We start from the raw sequence: 20,305 nt of genomic DNA, 5'->3' as shown, positions 1-20,305 counted from the left end.
TGCAGTGGAAAGCTCTAATTGGATGCATTATTATCTTTATTCATTAATAACTTGTGACTTCGTTGATGGGAGCAGTTGTACGTGGTACTGTTCACATGAATAGATTGTGTCCGATCCCTTTAATTATTTACATTGTTGCTTTCGACATGGATGAATGGTTTCCTTTTGTCATTCTCTTGTGACTGCTTCACATAATCACATGATAGGGCATTTGGTATGCTAGATAGACTTGTATACTTGTATAGGTTATATGTATGTATGTATGTATGAATTGGGAGCAGTTGTGGTTCACGTGACTCTTGGAGATTATTTAATTTCCTTTTAATCCGTTATGTTGTTGCTCCCACACTCAAGCTGTCACGATACTGGAAGATAAATCACAGTGACTCAACGAGGTGAGAAGACCCCTAGTGCTCACAAGGAGTCCGGCCATCATATTGGGTGAAACTTTACATGTACTGCAACTATCAAGGCTTGATTATGTGTCCTTGTCCAGAATCTACTAATTAGGAATCAACTGAGTTGTTTATTTGGATTCTTGTAGGTTTATACTTTGTCTTTCTCTTAATTATCACATGACTTAAACTATAAGAAAATAATAAAATACGAATAGATTTACTAAATGATTAAATAATTACATCTGATTTTAGTTTTTTACTTACAAAATTTGTTAGTAAATTAAATACATATAGATTTCAATAATTTATTTATAAAATTTTCAGTTGATAAATTTGATTTTTTTGTAGTGTGATTTGTCATACGACATACTAAACTTAGCCTGTATAGTTCTTGGTTTTACTTTTTGTTGTGGGCTTTGGCAATTGACATTGATTACACAGAGAGAAAGGGATTTGTTCTCCTTCCACAAGTTTCTCAACTTAAAAATACTTTTTTTTTAGTACCCTTTTCACATAGGGTGCAATCGGTACTACTAGACCACAAGGCCATGTCTTCTAAAGCTGGATATGGATGCTTGATGTCAAGGATGAATTGAAGAAGAAAGGGGTAAAAATGTAAACATGGCTATCAATTATACACTCTAACTTCCATGTAGGAATTGATTGAATTTATATCCACCTAATAAGCCATGCCAGATGTTTACTTGCATAGTTGCATTATTTGAAGACAGCTTGCTATTTGGAGAAATTATAAAATTTTTGAATATTCAATGGTGTAATTGTAGTTTTTTTAAAGTTGCTTGAGTGGTTCGATTGCATTTTTATGTGTAGTTTAATGATCTATTTGACCCTTATTCCTAGATTTTATAGCCTATCTCACAAGAAAGTCCACATTTCAGACCATTTCTCCATCCTACCTTTAAGAAAATGATAATTATATCATGGACCAGGGTCTATATAGTATTATGGATTGTGGATCAAAACGAGGTACAAATTCATACCCATAAAGTACAGAATTTCATAACACAAGATACAAGAAATCACAACACAAAACAAATACACATGTTATATATTTACTTATTTTTCAATCCTAATTTAGGTACATAATGTGTGTTCATAGGTATTGAATTTCACAACACAAGACACAAAAATTCATAACATAGGACACAATTACTAATTTGTTTAAGTTACAGAATTCATACTCTTAAGGTGTTGGTCCCGAGCAAGCTAAAAAGTCTAGAAGAGTAGGGGGGGGGGGGGTGTTGAATAGACTTTTTCAAATTTTCAATCGTAGTTATAAGTGAGCTAGAACAAAGTTAAGGAAATAAGTTTCCTTGTAGCGGAAAGCTTGCTTAAAATGTGTGGTTGTAGCGTTTTGTAAATTGTGTGCTCGTGTGAATAAGAGTTATCGGGTTAGACAATTTATAAGAAATAATATTAATAAAGTCATATATCATAAGATTCAAAATCTCATGACTCGACTAGTCTCACGGATTTAGACCCGTAAGACAGTCTCATTGGAGAATTTGCTTTGTTTGAATATGCTATTATTATTCAGATATTGTATAAATTATGTGTGATTTTATGTATTTGTAATATTCAATATTCAATAGTTATCTTTCAGATTTAACTACTTGAGAACTACTTGTTGACAGGGTAATTGGGTAAGTACCCGACCCGAAACCACAAGCAAGCAGGCAAACACATGGAAGTCCAACGGTCACATAGCAGTTACACTGACACATTGAAGAGAGAAAATAATTAATTACTCCAACGGCTCCCCGGCCCATTATTATTACCCATCACTTAATGTAGGTTCGCCATTATGAGGAATCTGTTACGCTCACCAGAAAAGTCGTTGCACTCATAGTATAAATAGTAGACCCTGTAATAGAAGGGGACACCGTAACATTTTGTATTGAGACTATAGCAATATAAACGATTCACTTTCCTAATATAATCTGGTAACATATTTACTATTAGTGGTGCTTTCGTTGAGAGCTTAGATCAAATGGGTAGAAGTCGAGCTTCTCGCTAGCATTACGGTAGCTAGGTGTAAAAAGTGTGTGGAGAAGAGTATCTTATGCCGCTTCGGTGTCCCCCTTCAAGTGATTACGGACAATGGGCGCCAGTTTGAAGCAAGGGAATTCTTAGAGTTCTTGTTTGAGTAGGGCATCAAGCATAGCCAGGTAGCGGTCTCATATCCTCAAGCAAATGGTCAGGTGGAGAATGCGAATAGAACCATCGTTGATGGCTTAAAAAGGAAGTTAGAGGTAGCTAGTGGAGCATGGGTAGAAGAACTTGACAATATCCTTTGGACCTACCGCACAAAGCCGAGGAGATCCGTGTAATCAGTAGTCCAAGAAATCCCTTCTTGGAGATCCGCATTGTTGTTGTCCGTCTCGCTGACTCACCCACCACTATATGATCTGCAGATCGATAAAGGTTTGTAGAACTTCTTCTCAAGAGTACTCTTAAACTCAGATCATCAACAATGTCTTGAGAAGATGATAACTCAGAGTATTCTCTTTGTCATTCATAGAGAGAATTTCTTGTGAAGTGTATCTCAACTCTCCAACTCTGTTGAATTCTCTCTATGACCAGTATATGTAATATTCTAATCCTTGGAAGTCAAGTAATTCCTAAAATATTTCTTGTAGAATGAATTACTATCTTACCCTTGAGGTTTTTCAGTCAGATAAGGATATTCTTGTAAAATAATCTCAAACCGCGTAACTGTTCTACCAGTTGTACTTGATAAGTTGGTGTAGTTCCAATGGCTATGATAAAGTAATATACGGAAATACGAATGTACTAATCTGTATTAATACTCAAACGGGTACAAGTATGAATACCCTATACGAAACCGATTTACGTGACAGTGGGTCAGATGTTTCCGGTCTATTTGACTATTCAGAAGATAAAACAGCCAAAAGTCCCTCTACTCGCAATAAATGCGCCTTTTATAGGTGGCCTCGGGAAGTGTCCCGGCCTTGTGGCATGTGTTACGCGTGTCAAGCATGCACCGGTCCGTGCGACGGTCCAACGTACGGAAGCCGAATGTGAATCCCGGATAGGCTGGGACTTTTAGGCGAATAAGGTACCGAACGAGGGCGGGATGTTGGTTTGACCGGAGCAACGAGCAGGGCATTTAGGCATACACCTAGACCAGCAACCGAATGAAGGTCAGTACGCACATTTAGACCGGTAGATCGGGATTTTATCCCTATCAGGCTAGTTTCCAAAGGCTCTGGTGTAGTGTCTATTCTGCTAGATGTAGATCTTCAATCAATACTTTAACTGATACTAAATCTAACATATCTAGTTTGCCATAATAATTCTGCCAATTACAAATTGAGGTATACAATACTAATAGATTACTCAACAACACACAAAAATACAATTTAGTCATACAACTCAATAAACTGCAACTAAGTCCCTATAAGTCTAAAATTATATAATTAAACCAAAGTTGACATATTCCCCTGGTTAATGCTGACGTGACGATCACCCTATTAAAATATTAATTTTTTAACAAAAGTTACAATTTTCATTCTTAAGTTAAAGGGTAATTGTAAGATTCATGCATACTTGTTTATTATAATTTATGGACGAGAAGTAAGCATGGCAAACAAGTATGTACGAATCCTATAATTACCCTTTTACGAACCAAACATTAAAATACAATTTTTGTTTTATTCCTTACCTATTTCATTCCCTGTTAAATATCATTCTTATTCCCTCTAAATTCTTTCAGTAGTGAATCAAACGTGCTATTAGAGCATTATTTCTTAAATATATGAAGTCAATATGAGAACTAAATTGACCAAAAATAATTTGTTTTTCGAGGGGAGTTCACAGCCAGTATATAATATATTCCTCGATAGATTCTTCGGCATCTTCCTATAAATCAATGTAGATACTGTGTTGCTGTATTATAGTATAGTTATATATATATATTTTTTAAATAATAGTATAGTTAAGTTAGGCATTCACAGTTCACAGTGTAGGCCAACTGTAATTCTTGTTTTGTTGTTCCTCTGCAGCCGCGTGCTTAGAGATAGGAAAGATATAATTAAATAATGCCTAAAAAGTGAATTTTAAATTAGGGATAGCAACGAGGTGGGACAGCAGCGGAGTGTAGAATGGGGTCTCCGTCCTCGCCTCCGAATTCACTCTTGCATGCTCCTCGACTCCACCCTGCTCCCCGACGGGGATGGAGAATATTTTATTTAAGTTATACAATGAATTTGTAAATTTATATATTTAAATGTATGTCCAATTAATATAAAATCCTATTAATTGGTATGATCCATGCTTCAACTATATTGAATATATATTGTAAATTAGGTGTACCATTTTATTAATGTCCAATGCATTATTCTAATTAATTGACCAAACTAAAGTTCATGTCAAATTGTATTTTGTATTTTTTTTAATATACTCTAACATATTCATAGTATATGTTTAACAATTATGTTAATTTTGATTGGGATTAGGTTTGCACCTGAGACGTTCCTTATAAAAATCAATGAGTAAGTTAACAATAATAAATAGTCAATGGAATATTCCATTACTAAAGTTTAAACTAACAGAATGCAGTGGCAAAGTAATGATATAATATATGGTAAAATATCAAAAATAATTTAAAAAAATACTAAAATCAAACTAATATGAATCATTCATTTCAACAAACAATTACACCAACATTTTTAGTTTCCGTTAGTGGCCTAACTTTATTGGTTTATTAGGTTTGTATGTATGTAGATTATTAGGTTTGTAGATATATATAGAATCCTAAGAGAACCACTCCCCATGAGAAATTATGGACAAATTCAAACCATTGATCTGTAAGATTTGATGGATGAAAAATTAAGTAAAAAATATGCGGGGTCATTTTTATAAATATTATAAATTTTTAAAATGAGCATTTATTTTCATAAATATTACAAAATTTTGTTTAGTTTCAACCGTTAGATCTACTAAATCAATGGTTTAGATTTGTTCACAGGTTCTCACCTGATTAATTATGTACTTGTATATAACATTAAAAAAAAAAAAGTAATGTCATTATGTATCACATTCTAAAAAGTTAAAAATATTAAACCACAGATAATAATCTGCATATATGTACACATTAACACGTGGGGAGTTTGAGTAATTGAGTGGATGGCTGATTTTGTACAACCTCTTATGGTCAGTGAATAAAACGTGCAATTTGTCTTTAATAATATCCAATCTCAAAATATATACTCCGTATTATATAATCATGCTTTTTAGTACTATACTACAGTACTTTTTTCCAGAATACTTTTAAGTTTCAGTATCCAAGGAGGCTTTATGCTTATTTAATAGTTTAAGAATTTTTAAATATTTTTTAAGAAAATTTGAAAATAGAAAATAAAAAATTCAAAATCAACATTTTTTCAAATTCGAAATTTTTAATTTTTTAACTTAACAAAGAATTTTTAAACAAAATATTTGCTATTGTTTTCTAAATTTTTCAAATACAAATTTATTTATAGTTTCACTTATTACTATGCCTCAATTACCATTACTTTTTTATTTTACCCAAAACCTTCTGCCTAATTATCTCGACTGCTACTTACTTATGTGTCAATGTATCATATCCAAATTACCGCTACTTATTTATTGCTTACCTAGGCTAGCTATCTTTGGCAAACCTAGCTAGAAAAGTAACTGAAAGTTGAAAAGTAACTGAAATCTGAAAAGCTGTTAAGCTAGCTATTATGCTTAAAAGTGTTTGGTAAAATTAACTTTTTGATAAGCTGATAAATGTAAAAAGACTAAAAAGGACATCTTCATACAATTTAAATAATTTTAAATTTAAATAGGTTTGTTTATATATTAAAATATAAAATAATGAAATTAATATATTTAAATAAAATATTAAGTAAGAACATATATTTGAAAATATATAAAGTAAAAAAAAATGTTTATAATTTATAAGATTAGTTCATACAAAAATTAATGTTCAAACACAAATGTCAAACTGAAATTACAACCAAACATAATGAAAAGAAAATGCCAAAGGGGTTTTAATTGAGAGGGGTAAAGGATGTCATTTATTTAAAATAATAAGGATAAAGATTGAAAAAAGTTAAAAAGCTACCAGCTTATTTTTGAAAAGCTACCCCAAGTAGCGTCTAAAAATAAGCTCTTATTTTTAACTACTAGCTTATTTTGAGAACATTACCAAACAGAGCTTATAGCTTATTAGTAGCTTAAAATAAGTTATAAGCTCCTAAATAAGCTCTGCCAACCAGAGCCCTACTTAGCTATCAGTACAACTACATCTTTCCTTACTATATACTCCATCTGTCCCATTTTACCTGTCATGTTTATTATTCATTGGTCAAACCAACACTTTCTTCATTACTTATTTTCTTTAGTAATTTTTAATTATTTTTAAATTTGATTTTTTGTGTTTAATAGTACTTTTAATGTAGTTTCTAAATATATAAATTTTATATACTAATACTAAATTTAATATTATGAAAAATTGAATTAAAAATAACTTCAGTCAAGCCTCGTTAACCGAATCAGACAAACAAAATGGGACGGAGGTAGTACTATATAGTAAAAGAAAGTTTTGAAAAGCATATATATATGTAATGTATTTATTAATATTTTTAAGTTGTAATGAATATGTTTGGCAAACCTAGCTGAAAAGGTAGCTGAAAGCNAATTGAATTAAAAATAACTTCAGTCAAGCCTCGTTAACCGAATCAGACAAACAAAATGGGACGGAGGTAGTACTATATAGTAAAAGAAAGTTTTGAAAAGCATATATATATGTAATGTATTTATTAATATTTTTAAGTTGTAATGAATATGTTTGGCAAACCTAGCTGAAAAGGTAGCTGAAAGCTGAAAAGTAGCTCAAAATTGAAAAAGCTATAAGCTTGAAGTTGAAATCTGAAGAGCTGTTATGCTTAAAAGTGTTTGGTAAAATTAGCTTTTTGATAAGTTGATAAATGTAAAAAGACTAAAAAGGACATCTTCATACAATTTAAATAATTTTAAATTTAAATAGGTTTGTTTATATATTAATATAAAATAATGAAATCAATATATTTAAATAAAATATAAAGTAAGAACATATATTTGAAAATATATAAAATAAAAAAAATATTTATAATTTATAAGATTAGTTCATACAAAAATTAATGTTCAAACATAAATATCAAACTGAAATTACAACCAAACATAATGAAAATAAAATGTCAAAAGGGTTTTAATTGAGAGGGGTAAAGAATGTCATTTATTTAAAATAGTAAGGATAAAGATGGAAAAAAGTTAAAAAGCTACTAGCTTATTTTGAAAAGCTACCCCAAGTAGCGTTTCAAAATAAGCTCTTATTTTAAGCTACTAGCTTATTTTGATAACATTACCAAACAGAGCTTATAGCTTATTAGTAGCTTAAAATAAGCTATAAGCTCCTAAATAAGCTCTGCCAAACAGAGCCAATATCTACCCTCTTTATCATGAATGGACATTAAGCTGCAGCAATTGTAAAACATATTCTTTCCGTTTCATTTTTGTAAAGGATAATTATATTTGATACAAGTGCGGCTCCTAACGGGAGCGACCTATTGACTTTATTGGTTTGAGTCGGTCAATTATATATGGACAACTTAGGTTGATATACCTTCTTGATGGTCTTTAGCCGACTAGGGTTACAAGGCATGATTTACTCTATGTACATTATCTTTTACATTGTTTATACAAGAAGGTAAATTAATGAGCTAATTTCATTTTTGGTCTTAGGTGTCAGTCCACTTTTAGTGCTTCTTTTTTATAACATCCCTTTTGGTCCTAGTATTATTGTGCAATGATCATTTTTTGTCCTCCGTACAAGCCGGCTAGGGTTATACAAATTCTTGTTAATACATTTTAAGGTTTTAACAAGAGTTAATATCAACGGAGTTCCATTATCTTTTACATTGTTTACAAAAGAGTTTGTTTTCTATTATGAAATTAAACACTTTCAATTTGTTTAGAAAAATTTGAAATCGCAATTCACATCTTGAAACCAATCTGGTCAAGAATCTCATCATATGCAACACACAAGAGCAACTTAGTTGGTTCCTGATGGTAGATTATAGGCAAGTACACATATTTTAGAATTATTATGATACGTTATCTCAAAACATATAATAACTTGAATATACAATTTTTTTGTCAAATTTATCTATTGATTTTTCTATTTAATTTGACTATAAATAAATAAAATTGAAACCATTTAAAAAATAAAATATTAATAATTTAAATATTTTTTGTTGATACTTGTATGTGAATAGGCAACATCACCATGATTTTCTAAAATAATGAAACTATGAAAATATTATGTAATGATTTTTGTAAAAGAGCGTTGCATGAATCTTTTTAAAATGGCTTTGAACTACTTTTACGGGGTGTTTGGTTGGAGGGAATTACAATTCCTTTCCCACTAAATTCTCACCTAATTCCGAAGGCAACTAAATTCCTTCATTTAGTTGGAGGGAATTGCAATTCTGGAATTGCAATTGGATTTTAATTCCATGGATTTTAGGAACAAAAAAATATAACACTGAGACAAAATTATCCCTCCCTTATTTTAACCTAAAATTGATGTCTAACATTCCCTTCAAAATTATAGAGTGTATTATTCTTCGACTTCCATTTGTGTATGTTCCTTTAAATATTTATATGCAGCAACTATTCAAAATTTGCATTCTTTATATGCATTATTTATATATAGGGCCGGATTTTAGGGCGTGCAAGACGTGCAACCACACAGGGTCCCAAAATTTTGGGGGCCCTAGTCCAGCCCTGGCCTATTATATTAGCCCAAAATTAAGTTTTTTTTTTTGTATTTTTCTCTTTGCAATTTTTTTCAATTCGCAGTTTATTTTTACTTTGATAGGGCTTTACTTAGTTACTAGAACAGGGCCCCGCAAATCAAAAAACCGGCCCTATTTATATACAACAACTTTCGTGTATATTCCTTTGAATTCTTTATATGCATAACTCTTCAAAATTTTTGACTACCCAAATCAAATGCTTGTGTTTTTTTAGTTCAAGAGATACGGTAGATGAGTGCTTTTGAATTTAATATGTTGGCAAAAACTTGTGTGAGACCGTCTCACCATGAGACGGGTCGGGTCAAGATGCAAATATAACACTTATATGCACAAATGCCATACTTATATGCTCAAATGTAATACTGATCAGGAATAAAATTTTTGTTATTATTAGGGTAAATGTAATACTTTTAAGGGAAAATACAATATTTTTACATTTCGATTTAAAAGTATTACATTTTTCCTCAAAAGTATTATATTTGCCCTTATAAGTGAGAGGCACTTGTCAACATTACTTATTATGAACAATGTATTACTTTTTCTCTTATAAGTAACAAAAATTGTATTTTTGATTAGTGTTATATTTGAGCATATAAGTAAGAGATTTGCACATATAAGTATGACATTTGCATGGTGCTTTGACCCGACCCGACCCGTATTACGAATAAGGATTCATGAGACGGTCTCACACAAGAGTGACCCTAATATGTTATATTTTTTTGGGGTTTGAATATGCAAATGGGTCCAATAGATACTTGTTATTTAAGAAAAATAATAAGAACAACAACAATGGACATTTTGGACTTTATACAACTTATTCCCTCTCAATTCCAATGTATATCAAACATTGGAATTGGAATTCCCAGTAATTTTATTCCTGCATACCAAACACTGGAATTTAAACTCCCACTTTATTCCCGCATTATTCTTTTTCCATGGAATTACAATTCTTTTCCCACCTAATTCCCTCCCTCCAACCAAACGCCCCGTTAGGGTTTAACACAATGCAGTATAATTAGAAACTATCTACGATCATTATTTTATTTTATTTGTCATACTTATTCCAGATTGTCAATCTATCTTTTTCACTTATTCTCTTTAACATTTCATTATAATTTTTAAATATGTTTGATCTATTATGTTTATTAGATCTTTTAAATCTGGCATTTAAATATACAAATTTTAGTTATTAACTCTAAATTAAACAAAATAATAATTAAATTGTAAATGATTTGAATTAACTCTAAATATTATTTGAACTAAACAACATATAAAACGCACAGAGATCAATAATAAAAACTTTGAACTTCAACGCTGTGTTGGTGTAGGAAAAACACCGGGGTGTTCACCTAGTAGTATATCCTCTTCCCATAAGTTCATCACTAATTGGATGAAAGAGAAAAAAAAAAATTTTTTAAAAAGAAAATAATTTGACCAATAAGTATGTGTATACAATTCGATAAGAAACTAGTTAACCAATGAAAGATAAAAATTTCGGTTAACCAATCAAACATACCGTTTTTAATCAAAATATTTTTTTTCGATTAACGGTTAATGTTTTTTAAAAAATTTTGGTTATTCGGTTCGGAATTGTCTATTAGCCGAATTATTAATGTGTTTGTGTGTGTGTGTGTGTTTTTTTTTTTTTATAAATTTATAAACCATACAATTATACTACTATTTCAATTTTTTTCAGTTATATATTGATGTAATAACTATTTTGTGTTGTAAAACTATGGACTGAAAATTTTCATTTATAATTTTTAAAATTTTTTAATTTTACTAAAATATTCCAGATAACCAAAAATATTTTGATTTGATTACTTTAAAAATATGAAGTTTTGTTCAATTATCATTAAAAAAATTTTTGCCAAAAACATTGTGGTCTAGTGGCACCCGGTTGCACCTCCATATGGGAGGGAGTAAGTTCAAGCCTTTGTGTTGGCGATATTGTTTTTTTATGCTTCATTTGGTTGAGAAAGTAGCTATGAACATATACTACATTGTAACAAAATGAATAGTACTCAAAAAATTAAAACATTTTGACTCTGACTCTTGGAAGGGAGTGGGTTCGAGTCTCAGTAGAGGTTGTTGACTATTTGTGCTTCAGTTGGTTGAGAAAGTAGCTGACTATTTGTGCTTCACTTGGTTGAGAAAGTAGCTATGAACATATACTATAGGTTGAGAAAGTAGGTATGAACAAAGTAGATGTGAACATATACTATAGGTTGAGAAAGTAGGTATCAACATATACTACATTGTAACAGAGTCAGTAGTACTATAAAAAAAGGTTGAGAAAGTAGGTATCAACATATACTACATTGTAACAGAGTCAGTAGTAGTACTATAAAAAAGAACAGTTAAAACATGGTTCTGTACTACATTGTAACAGAGTCAGTAGTACTATAAAAAAAACAGTTAAAACATGGTTCTGTTTGGTAACATAGTTAGTTTATCAGCCAATTTTGACTTATTTGACCATTATTACCTGTTTGACTTAGTTAAACAACCAATACGAGTGTTTGGTTAATTAGCTTGTTGTAACAACTTATTGCTCAAAAACGCTAAAATTCAAAAAGCTGCTCAAAACAACTTTTTTCGATCAACTTTTTGAGAAAATAAATTATGCCCTTACAACATGTTTGGTTCGCTGGAAAATATTTGAAGGAAATGGAAATCAAATTCTATGGAAAACAAATTATCAGGAAAATAGATTTCATTGTTTGGGTTAGTGGAAAATAAATTACTGGAAATATGAATTTCATTGTTTAGTTGGGTTTGGAATGGTAAGGAATTATGAATATAAAGATCAATATGCCCCTAAAAAGATGAATGAATAAATAGGTGCCTATGTAATTAAGAAACTTTTATAATGGTAAAATAGTCCAATCATGTTATTTTTTTCCCAAGTCTTAGGAAAAACAAACTCCCACCTCTTTGCAATGAATTGATTTTCCAATGGAAAATGTTTTCTATCCAACCAAACAACATAAAACAATATTTTCCTCCCCTTTTAGGAAAACATTTTTCATGGAAAATGTTTTCCATCCAACCAAACATCCCCTTAAAAATTATTTTGCATGTAATCAACTATCAACTATTTTATCAAACATTTGTCTATAACCAATTAATACATTGTAACCGAGTCAATAGAACTCAAAAAAAAAAATTTAATTCTATCAGCTAGTCAAACCCGCTGCTAACTCAATCCGCTAATAGCTATTTATCAAATACCACTTTATAAATTTTGTTAATTCAATTATGTTATTAACCGAATGAAATCCCTATAGGTAACAACCATTGACCGGCCAGGCGGCCACCATGTTAAGTAATATAAATATAATTTGGTATTATTTTTTTATTTTATTTTTTTAGTGTTTTACCTGCCCAACACTCCCAACAGGTTGCAGGTAAAATTTCCATTTTACTTCAGCGAGCAACACAACATTTATGCCCCTCACAACCTTTTGTGCTTTAAAGACAAAAAGCAACATTGGGTCCGCTCCTTTTTGGCACTTTCGTAGTTTCGCATACGTAAAATGGTCCATAATTATTCAATTACAAAATAATTCATATTGCGACATTAAAAGTAATCAATTGCATAAATTATTGAAATGAACCCTCAATTTTTAATTTCATATAATAATGCTATTAACTATCAAATAATGTTATTATCAAATTTGAACTCCCAAATTTTAATTTCATATAATAATGCTATTAACTATCAAATTTGTACATATTTTAACTTCGAATGTAGTTATTTTGTACTTTTGTCAAATTTTTACTTATTTTAGTCATGCAGAATTATAAATGTATACAAAATTTTATAGTTAAGAACATTCTTACTGAAATTAGAATCCAGAACTACAATAATGGTAAAAGCACAATAGTTGAGGAATTATTTTTGTTATTTACTCTAATTGATTATACATCAATAATACATATTACAATCATAAATATAAGACCAACCCCAATAGGGGATCTTTGATGGTTTTTGGTACAGTAAAAAACTAGTGTGCTGGTTTTTAACTAATGAGATATGAAGATTTTGAGCAAATTATTTTCCTGCAAATGAAGGTTTTTGTCAAAGCAATAAAAAAAGAGAAGTAAACGCGTTCTTACGGGGCATTATATGGTTGCCCCCGCGGGCGTGTGTTGCATTTTTCTTTGTTTTAAATTTGGTATGAACATACCATTGGACCGCACATTCCTGCGCAAGGTTCCTTGATGGTTGATATTTTAATTAAAAAAAGTATGAAGTTAATTTTATAATTATGATAAATTTTTAAGTTTGAAATATATATATATATATATATATATATATATATTTAAAGACATTATCCCTTTTAACGGATCATAAGATAATGGAGTTATGAGAGATTAGTGTGCATGAGGGATTGCAATTTGCAAGGAAGAAAAGGAATTAATAAAGGGAGTGGGGTTTGAATGTTTGATAACCCAAATTAGGAAATAATTAAAGTTGCTTATATTTGTAATTTAAAAAATTAATGATGTCTCAAAAAGTTATTATATGTTAAGATCAGATATCATTTCATGTGATACCTAATTATAGTTTTCATAGAATAATACTCCCCCACTCCATTTTTTATGAGTAATTGAGTATTTGTATTTCATGTAATTAAAAAATAAGGCAAAAACTTGTATGAGACCGTCTCACCATGAGACGAGTCGGGTCAAGATGCAAATGTAACACTTATATACACAAATGTCATACTTTTATGCTCAAATGTAATACTAATCAGGAATAAAAATTTTGTTACTTATTAGGGTAAGTAATACTTTTAAGGGAAAATACAATACTTTTACATATCGATTTAAAAGTATTATATTTTTCCTCAAAAGTATTATATTTGCCCTTATAAGTGAGAGGCACTTGTCAACATTACTTATTATGAAAAATGTATTACTTTTTCTCTTATAAGTAACAAAAATTGTATTTTTGATTAGTGTTATAAAAATTAAATTATAAATAATTTGAATAAATAAAATTAAATGGAAGAGTATATTAAAAAGTTTGAATATGATAATAAAATAATTTTATTGACTCTTTGGACTTTAATAAATTGAGAAAGTATATAAACATATGCTATAGGTAACAGGGTTAATAATATATATAAAAAAAATCAAATAAGCCTATATAAAGTACCCAGTCATAAAGTTTGCTTGACAGACCAATCACCATTCACCAAGACACTAATATAAGAAGTCAAAAATGGTTTTTATTTTTTATTGACTCCTCTCGTCTTCTCTCTCTGTCTATTTCCTCCATTATTCCTTCCTTGCCCCCCTCTCTCTCTCTCTCTCTTCCTTATACCCCACTCTACACTGTTAAACCTCGCTGCTATAGTCTCTTCTGCACTGAATGCGCCGTCCGATTAGAGCAGACTAACTGCGATGAATCTCTCCGGCGCGATTTCCGATGCCGGCGATTTCGTGTGGGAGCAGTTGGTGCTGATATGGGGGGAGATTAAGGCCTTTAAAGTGCCATTGATAGCTCAAATCCTCAACATTGCTGTGCTCATCTGCTTCGTGATGACGACTCTGTTGTTCGTCGAGTGGGTGTATATGGGCGTCGTGATAACCGTCGTCAAGCTGTTCCGCCGGACGCCGGAGAAACGGTTCAAATGGCAGCCATTAGAGGAGGATGCCGAGCTCGGAAACGCTTCTTTCCCTAGGGTTCTGGTTCAGATCCCAATGTATAACGAGAAAGAGGTATGCGTTCTCCTCTGCCAGTGAAAAATTTGTTTTTCTCTTCTCATTCAATAAATTTATAATTTTATTACAGAAAATATTCTATAAATATCACTTAATTAATGGATTAGATATTTAGTTGCAATTTCGGAGATATAATATTTAGTTTTTTAGGAGTTAGTATTTGTTTTCCACTTTTCCCTCCTGTTTCAATAAATACAATTAGCTCCAAGCACTTGTGCTCATATGGCACCTTGTGACTCTGTTTGAGGGACAGGGATATTAATTCTTTGGGTTGCAACAAAAAGTATAGAATAGATTATACCTTGTAATAAGACTCAATAATACAAAAAAAAAAGTAATTACGGAGTAATTATTAAGGCGAAAAGTTATTAATTTTTAACGAGTCACATTCTTTTTAAATTTTTGGCAAATGAATGGGGGTTCAAGGATGGGGTCCCTTTGGTTTGGACATAAGTGGGGTTTGCCAATCAGTGATATTGGTGAGCCCCAAAGTATAATTGATTGTAACATTTGGTGGTATGGGAAGTACACTTGTTTCATAAGCAACGGTGGGTCTCACTATATATTGGGTTTATCGAGGCAAACCCCACTCCTCTTCCGAGTATGAGTATGTGAGTAAACCCTCGCCCTGTGATCCTAGCCGGCAAAGGACCACAAGGAGGTTAACCAACCAGCCTAGGTTGCCCATAGCTGACCGGCTCAAACCCGGGTGGCAGACGGTTTCGAACTCAGGACCTCACGGCCGCGAGCGTCTTGGTCTTGCCACTCAGGCTACCCTTACGGGCATGTGGGTCTCTATATATATATATATGGGAAATTGTTTTTTTCTTTTGTCTATAAATTATACTGGTGATATGTGATTAGTTCTATTTTTTTTATTTAATTTAATAGATATATGATTAGTTCTAAAGTTATTAACGATGTAAAATTAGTGTTCAGTTATTGTTGAAGTAATGTTTTTAGTTCGGCTTGATGGGAATTGTTAATTAGAATTATAGAAAATGTGCGAATTATAATTTGGTAAGCGCCTAGTAAATGGCTGTTAGCTGATTAGGTTGGCTATTTGGGTTAGAAGATATGATTTGTTGATAACATTAGCTGATTGTAAAAAGTTGTTTGATAAATTAGCTGTTAGCTGATAGCTGTTTGGTATAATTTCTTTTCTCAAAAAGCTAATTGAAAAGGCTGCTTTGAGTAGCCTTTTGAATTTTAGCATTTTGGAGTTACAAAATGCTTATTAACCAAACACTTATATTGATTTTTTAACCAAGTCAAATAACTAATAGTGATCAAATAAGCCAAAATTTGCTGATAGGCTGATTATTTATCAAACAAGGCCAAAGTCTTTTTGGTTTGAAGTTATGTAAGGAGATTTAAAAAAAAATTGATTGATAACAAAAAATAACTAATTTTATTGTTCAGAAGGGAAAATTTACTTTACTCTCTTTAAATGTGGATTGATTCTTGCAAATTTTTAATTGGAAACAAAGTGTGTTAGACAAAACATTTTGGTCATAAATTTATAGATGATAATACACTTTTAGTCTTTTTTCAGAACATCTCTGATCCTAGTTTTATTGTGACACGACCAAATGGGAGGTCACATATTCGAACCCAGTGAGGGCATTGACTCTTTGTGATTCAATAGGTTGAAAAAGTATGTATAGACATATACTACATTGTAATATAGTCAATAATACTAAAAGAAAAGCTGATTCACGCATTTTCGGATTTATTTTACATATCTAATCTAATAATTTATGGACTGATTTTACACTACATGCATATGAGCAATCGGTTGACATTTTATTTGAACACAAAAATACTCTTAATACATTGTTCCGTACAACGGTTTAGAATATTTCCAAATTCCATCAATTTTATATAAGAGCAGTCCCTTTCAATTCTCCATGACAACAAAATAAGAAACATTAAAAACAAGAGTAAGGGTAGTAGGTGCGAATAAGTACTATAAAAATGCTTGTTTCTTGGGAAGTTTAGATACTGGTAGGTGAAGTTGTGTATCTCAGTGGGGTAGGTCGCTTCCCAGAATCCCAGATGCATTCAATTTGCATTGGGAATTGGACTAACGTAATTTGAAGGGAAAAATGTGTTTTTAATTCAATTTTGGTTGTGTTTTTTAAATGTGTTTTAAAAAGGTGTATAAGCTTTCAATTGGAGCAGTATGTGGACTTTCTTGGCCTTCCGACAGAATCATAGTCCAAGTTCTTGATGATTCAACAGATCCCACTATTAAGGTACTAATAGTTTAAATGGCATTGAAACATCAAAATATGTAAATCTTTCACCTATATTGTATTGGGTCCTTAACTATGGTTTGTTTCATTCCAAACATGAAATGGTGAATAGGAAATGGTGGAGATGGAGTGCCAAAAATGGGCAAGCAGTGGAATAAACATAAAGTATGAGATTAGAGACAACAGATATGGGTATAAAGCAGGAGCACTGAGTGAAGGGTTGAAGCATTCTTATGTGAGGGAATGTGACTATGTTGTAATCTTTGATGCTGATTTTCAACCCGAACCTGATTTCCTAAGGCGCACCATCCCTTTTCTAGTCCATAACCCCGACCTCGCCCTTGTTCAAGCTCGTTGGGAATTCGGTAAGTTTTTGTTCATCCATTGGGGCATTTTTTGAGCTTATCTAAGAGGAATGGAGATGCTTTGCTAAGGCTTTATTAGGGAAAAATGCGTTTTTAATCCTTCAATTATGTAGCTCTAGTTGTTTTACTTCTATCTTTCAACCGTTTTAAAATACATCTTAACTTTACAAAAAAGTTTCAATTTTTGTCTTTCAAGAAACCGAACTATGAATCTCCATTGGCAAAAAAAAAAAACACACATCCAGATGTGATTTTAACCAAAAACACATGCTAATCAGACATGGAATAGGAGTCAAATTGCAATAGAGTTATGACTTTTAATAGTTCATATACTATTTTGTTCAATTTCCATCAGTTGAAGGACATATTCCATTCAACTTTTCAGCATGGTGGTTGTCCTCAACTTGTAGGAATTCAACTAAGAATTGATTTGTCATTATGTTGGAGGGACCAAAGTAGAATTGGTTCTTCACACTGTTCATATAAAAGAAAACATTAATTATATTATGTTTGTGACATGCATATAGGTTGAGTTGATGGTGTGGTGGGTGAATTTGCAGTGAATGCTGATGAATGCTTGATGACAAGAATGCAAGAAATGTCTTTGAATTTTCATTTCACTGTGGAGCAAGAAGTTGGCTCTTCGGCCTACGCCTTTTTCTCCTTCAATGGTACACTCCCTTTCATTTACTTAACAACGCTTAAATGTAGATCTCTCGATCCACTTGAAACGCATTGCCATCCTTTAGCAACTGGATTTTGAAATGCAGGTACAGCGGGCGTTTGGAGAATTGCTGCAATCGACGAGGCAGGAGGATGGAATCACCGGACAACTGTTGAGGATATGGACTTGGCTGTTCGTGCTAGTCTCAAGGGCTGGAAATTTTTATACCTAGCTTCTCTCAGGGTAAGTTTAAACTTTCTTGACTACTAAGCTTTGTAACCTGTAAGGCATATTATATTGCATAAAGCGTAATTCATGTAAAAACCTTGCCGATTGTATATGAATTCATCTTGCTTACCTTGGCTTTCTTCTTAGGTGAAAAGTGAATTACCTAGTACATTTAAGGCACTAAGGTTTCAACAACATAGATGGTCATGTGGCCCTGCAAATCTTTTTAGAAAAATGTTTGTGGAGATACTGAGAAATAAGGTTAATTCCCGCAACTCTCTTGTCATATCTTAACTGCAATTGAGTATTGTTCTTCCCTCGTTTGATTTGTCTTTTCTTGATCTACACTCTACAGAACGTAAATTTCTGGAAGAAGATTTATATAATATACAGCTTCTTCTTTGTAAGAAAGGTCATAGCCCATGTTGGAACTTTCGTGTTTTACTGTGTAATATTGCCTGCAACTTGTTTGGTGCCTGATGTTGATGTTCCGAAATGGGGAACTGTTTACATTCCATCCATCGTCACCATTCTCAACATCGTTGCAACTCCAAGGTCGGGTTTTCTCTCTTTATCTTTGTTGAGCATAATTTCACTATCAACTTATTAAGCGTTTTTAGTTGAGTTAAAAAACGTCTCTGAATTTGGTATCAGGTCATTTCACTTGTTGGCGTTTTGGATCCTGTTTGAGAATGTTATGGCAGTACATCGAGCTAAGGCTACCTTCGCGGGCTTGTTGGGGATAGGCAGAGTGAATGAATGGGTTGTCACTGAGAAATTAGGGGAAGCTCCAAAGTTGAAAGCAGCAACAGAAGCTCCTACAAAACCTCGTTTCAAGATTACAGAAAGGTAAAATTTCTTGTCATGACATTTTTGTAAGCTAGGACAGGAGGAGTTCATAGGCACTTAAAACTAAGGTTGTTTCTTTTTGTTAGTCCATAGTTGTTTCTCTCCTTCACACAATCAATTTTTTGTCTTTGCAGAATGTACTTTTTAGAGCTAGCAATGGGCGTGTATCTCTTAATTTGTGGAAGCTATGATCTTGTTTTTGGGAAGCGACAATATTGTTGGTACGTCTTACTTCAAGCAATCGCTTTCTTTATAGCGGGGTTCGGATATGTTGGCACATTTGTTCCAAGCTCTTAGCAACTAAGTAACTGTAAGAAATTGAGATGTGATCTCTGCAATTTTGTTCATTTTTTGTCAGAGCTCTTGCTCCAAAAACTTGTAAACCCATTTATTAGGGGAATATGTAGGGGGAAAGGAAGTTTAGGAAAAGGTATCCATTGCTTCTAAAGCACATTGATAGTATGTAGCTTAGTTGTAAGTAGTAACTCATTTACTATTCTATTTCACCTTGCCCCTCAGTATTTCATGGGGTTGTGAAAATATTTGTTCCTTAGGCTATTCTTTGGCTTGCCCATTTTGAATAGTGAAAACATTTGTTCCTTAGGCTATTCTTTGGCTTGCCCATTTTGAATAGTGAAAACAAATTTTTCCAAAATTTGATGTTAATTATTCATCATCTTCAAAATATCAAAAATTATATAGAGTTCAATAGTTATATTATGGATTATGGTCACAATGTGCATTATATTGTTAATTATATAATATGTTAATTACAAGTATATGCTAAAGACCTTGTGGTCTAGTGGTACCCGCGGTTTTGGTTTACACTTTCACATAGATGATAAGAGTGAGTTCGAGCCTCAGTGGAGGCAACTATTGTCTCTTGCTTTAGTAGGTTGGGAAAAAAAATCTCATACATTATTGCTTTATTTTATGTGTT

General features: G+C 32.0%; 1 protein-coding gene across 1 annotated transcript; it reads left to right on the top strand.

The window, feature by feature from the left end:
* The first annotated feature begins 14,530 nt into the window (after positions 1 to 14,530).
* Positions 14,531 to 19,973, top strand: LOC116030918 (glucomannan 4-beta-mannosyltransferase 9-like). Its single transcript, XM_031273285.1, has 9 exons — positions 14,531 to 14,998; positions 17,161 to 17,259; positions 17,372 to 17,624; positions 18,185 to 18,295; positions 18,395 to 18,531; positions 18,664 to 18,777; positions 18,872 to 19,071; positions 19,171 to 19,365; positions 19,500 to 19,973. The coding sequence occupies exons 1-9, from the start codon at positions 14,681 to 14,683 to the stop codon at positions 19,660 to 19,662; spliced, it is 1,590 nt and encodes a 529-aa protein (XP_031129145.1). The 5' UTR covers positions 14,531 to 14,680; the 3' UTR covers positions 19,663 to 19,973.
* The last annotated feature ends 332 nt before the right edge of the window (positions 19,974 to 20,305 follow it).

This window comes from Ipomoea triloba, chromosome 9 (assembly GCF_003576645.1).
Source record: "Ipomoea triloba cultivar NCNSP0323 chromosome 9, ASM357664v1".
NCBI classification, from domain to species: Eukaryota; Viridiplantae; Streptophyta; class Magnoliopsida; order Solanales; family Convolvulaceae; genus Ipomoea; species Ipomoea triloba.
The sequence above is the reverse complement of the archived record's forward strand: the minus strand, read 5'-3'. Positions and strand labels throughout refer to the sequence as shown.

What these genes read in the sequence shown, in the direction of transcription:
- LOC116030918 (XM_031273285.1), top strand. Translation starts at nt 14,681, where the DNA reads ATGAATCTCTCCGGCGCGATTTCCGATGCCGGCGATTTCGTGTGGGAG. An exon ending in TATACCTAGCTTCTCTCAGG is followed by an intron (nt 18,532 to 18,663) that starts GTAAGTTTAAAC and finishes CTTTCTTCTTAG; the next exon opens with GTGAAAAGTGAATTACCTAG. An exon ending in TGGAGATACTGAGAAATAAG is followed by an intron (nt 18,778 to 18,871) that starts GTTAATTCCCGC and finishes TACACTCTACAG; the next exon opens with AACGTAAATTTCTGGAAGAA.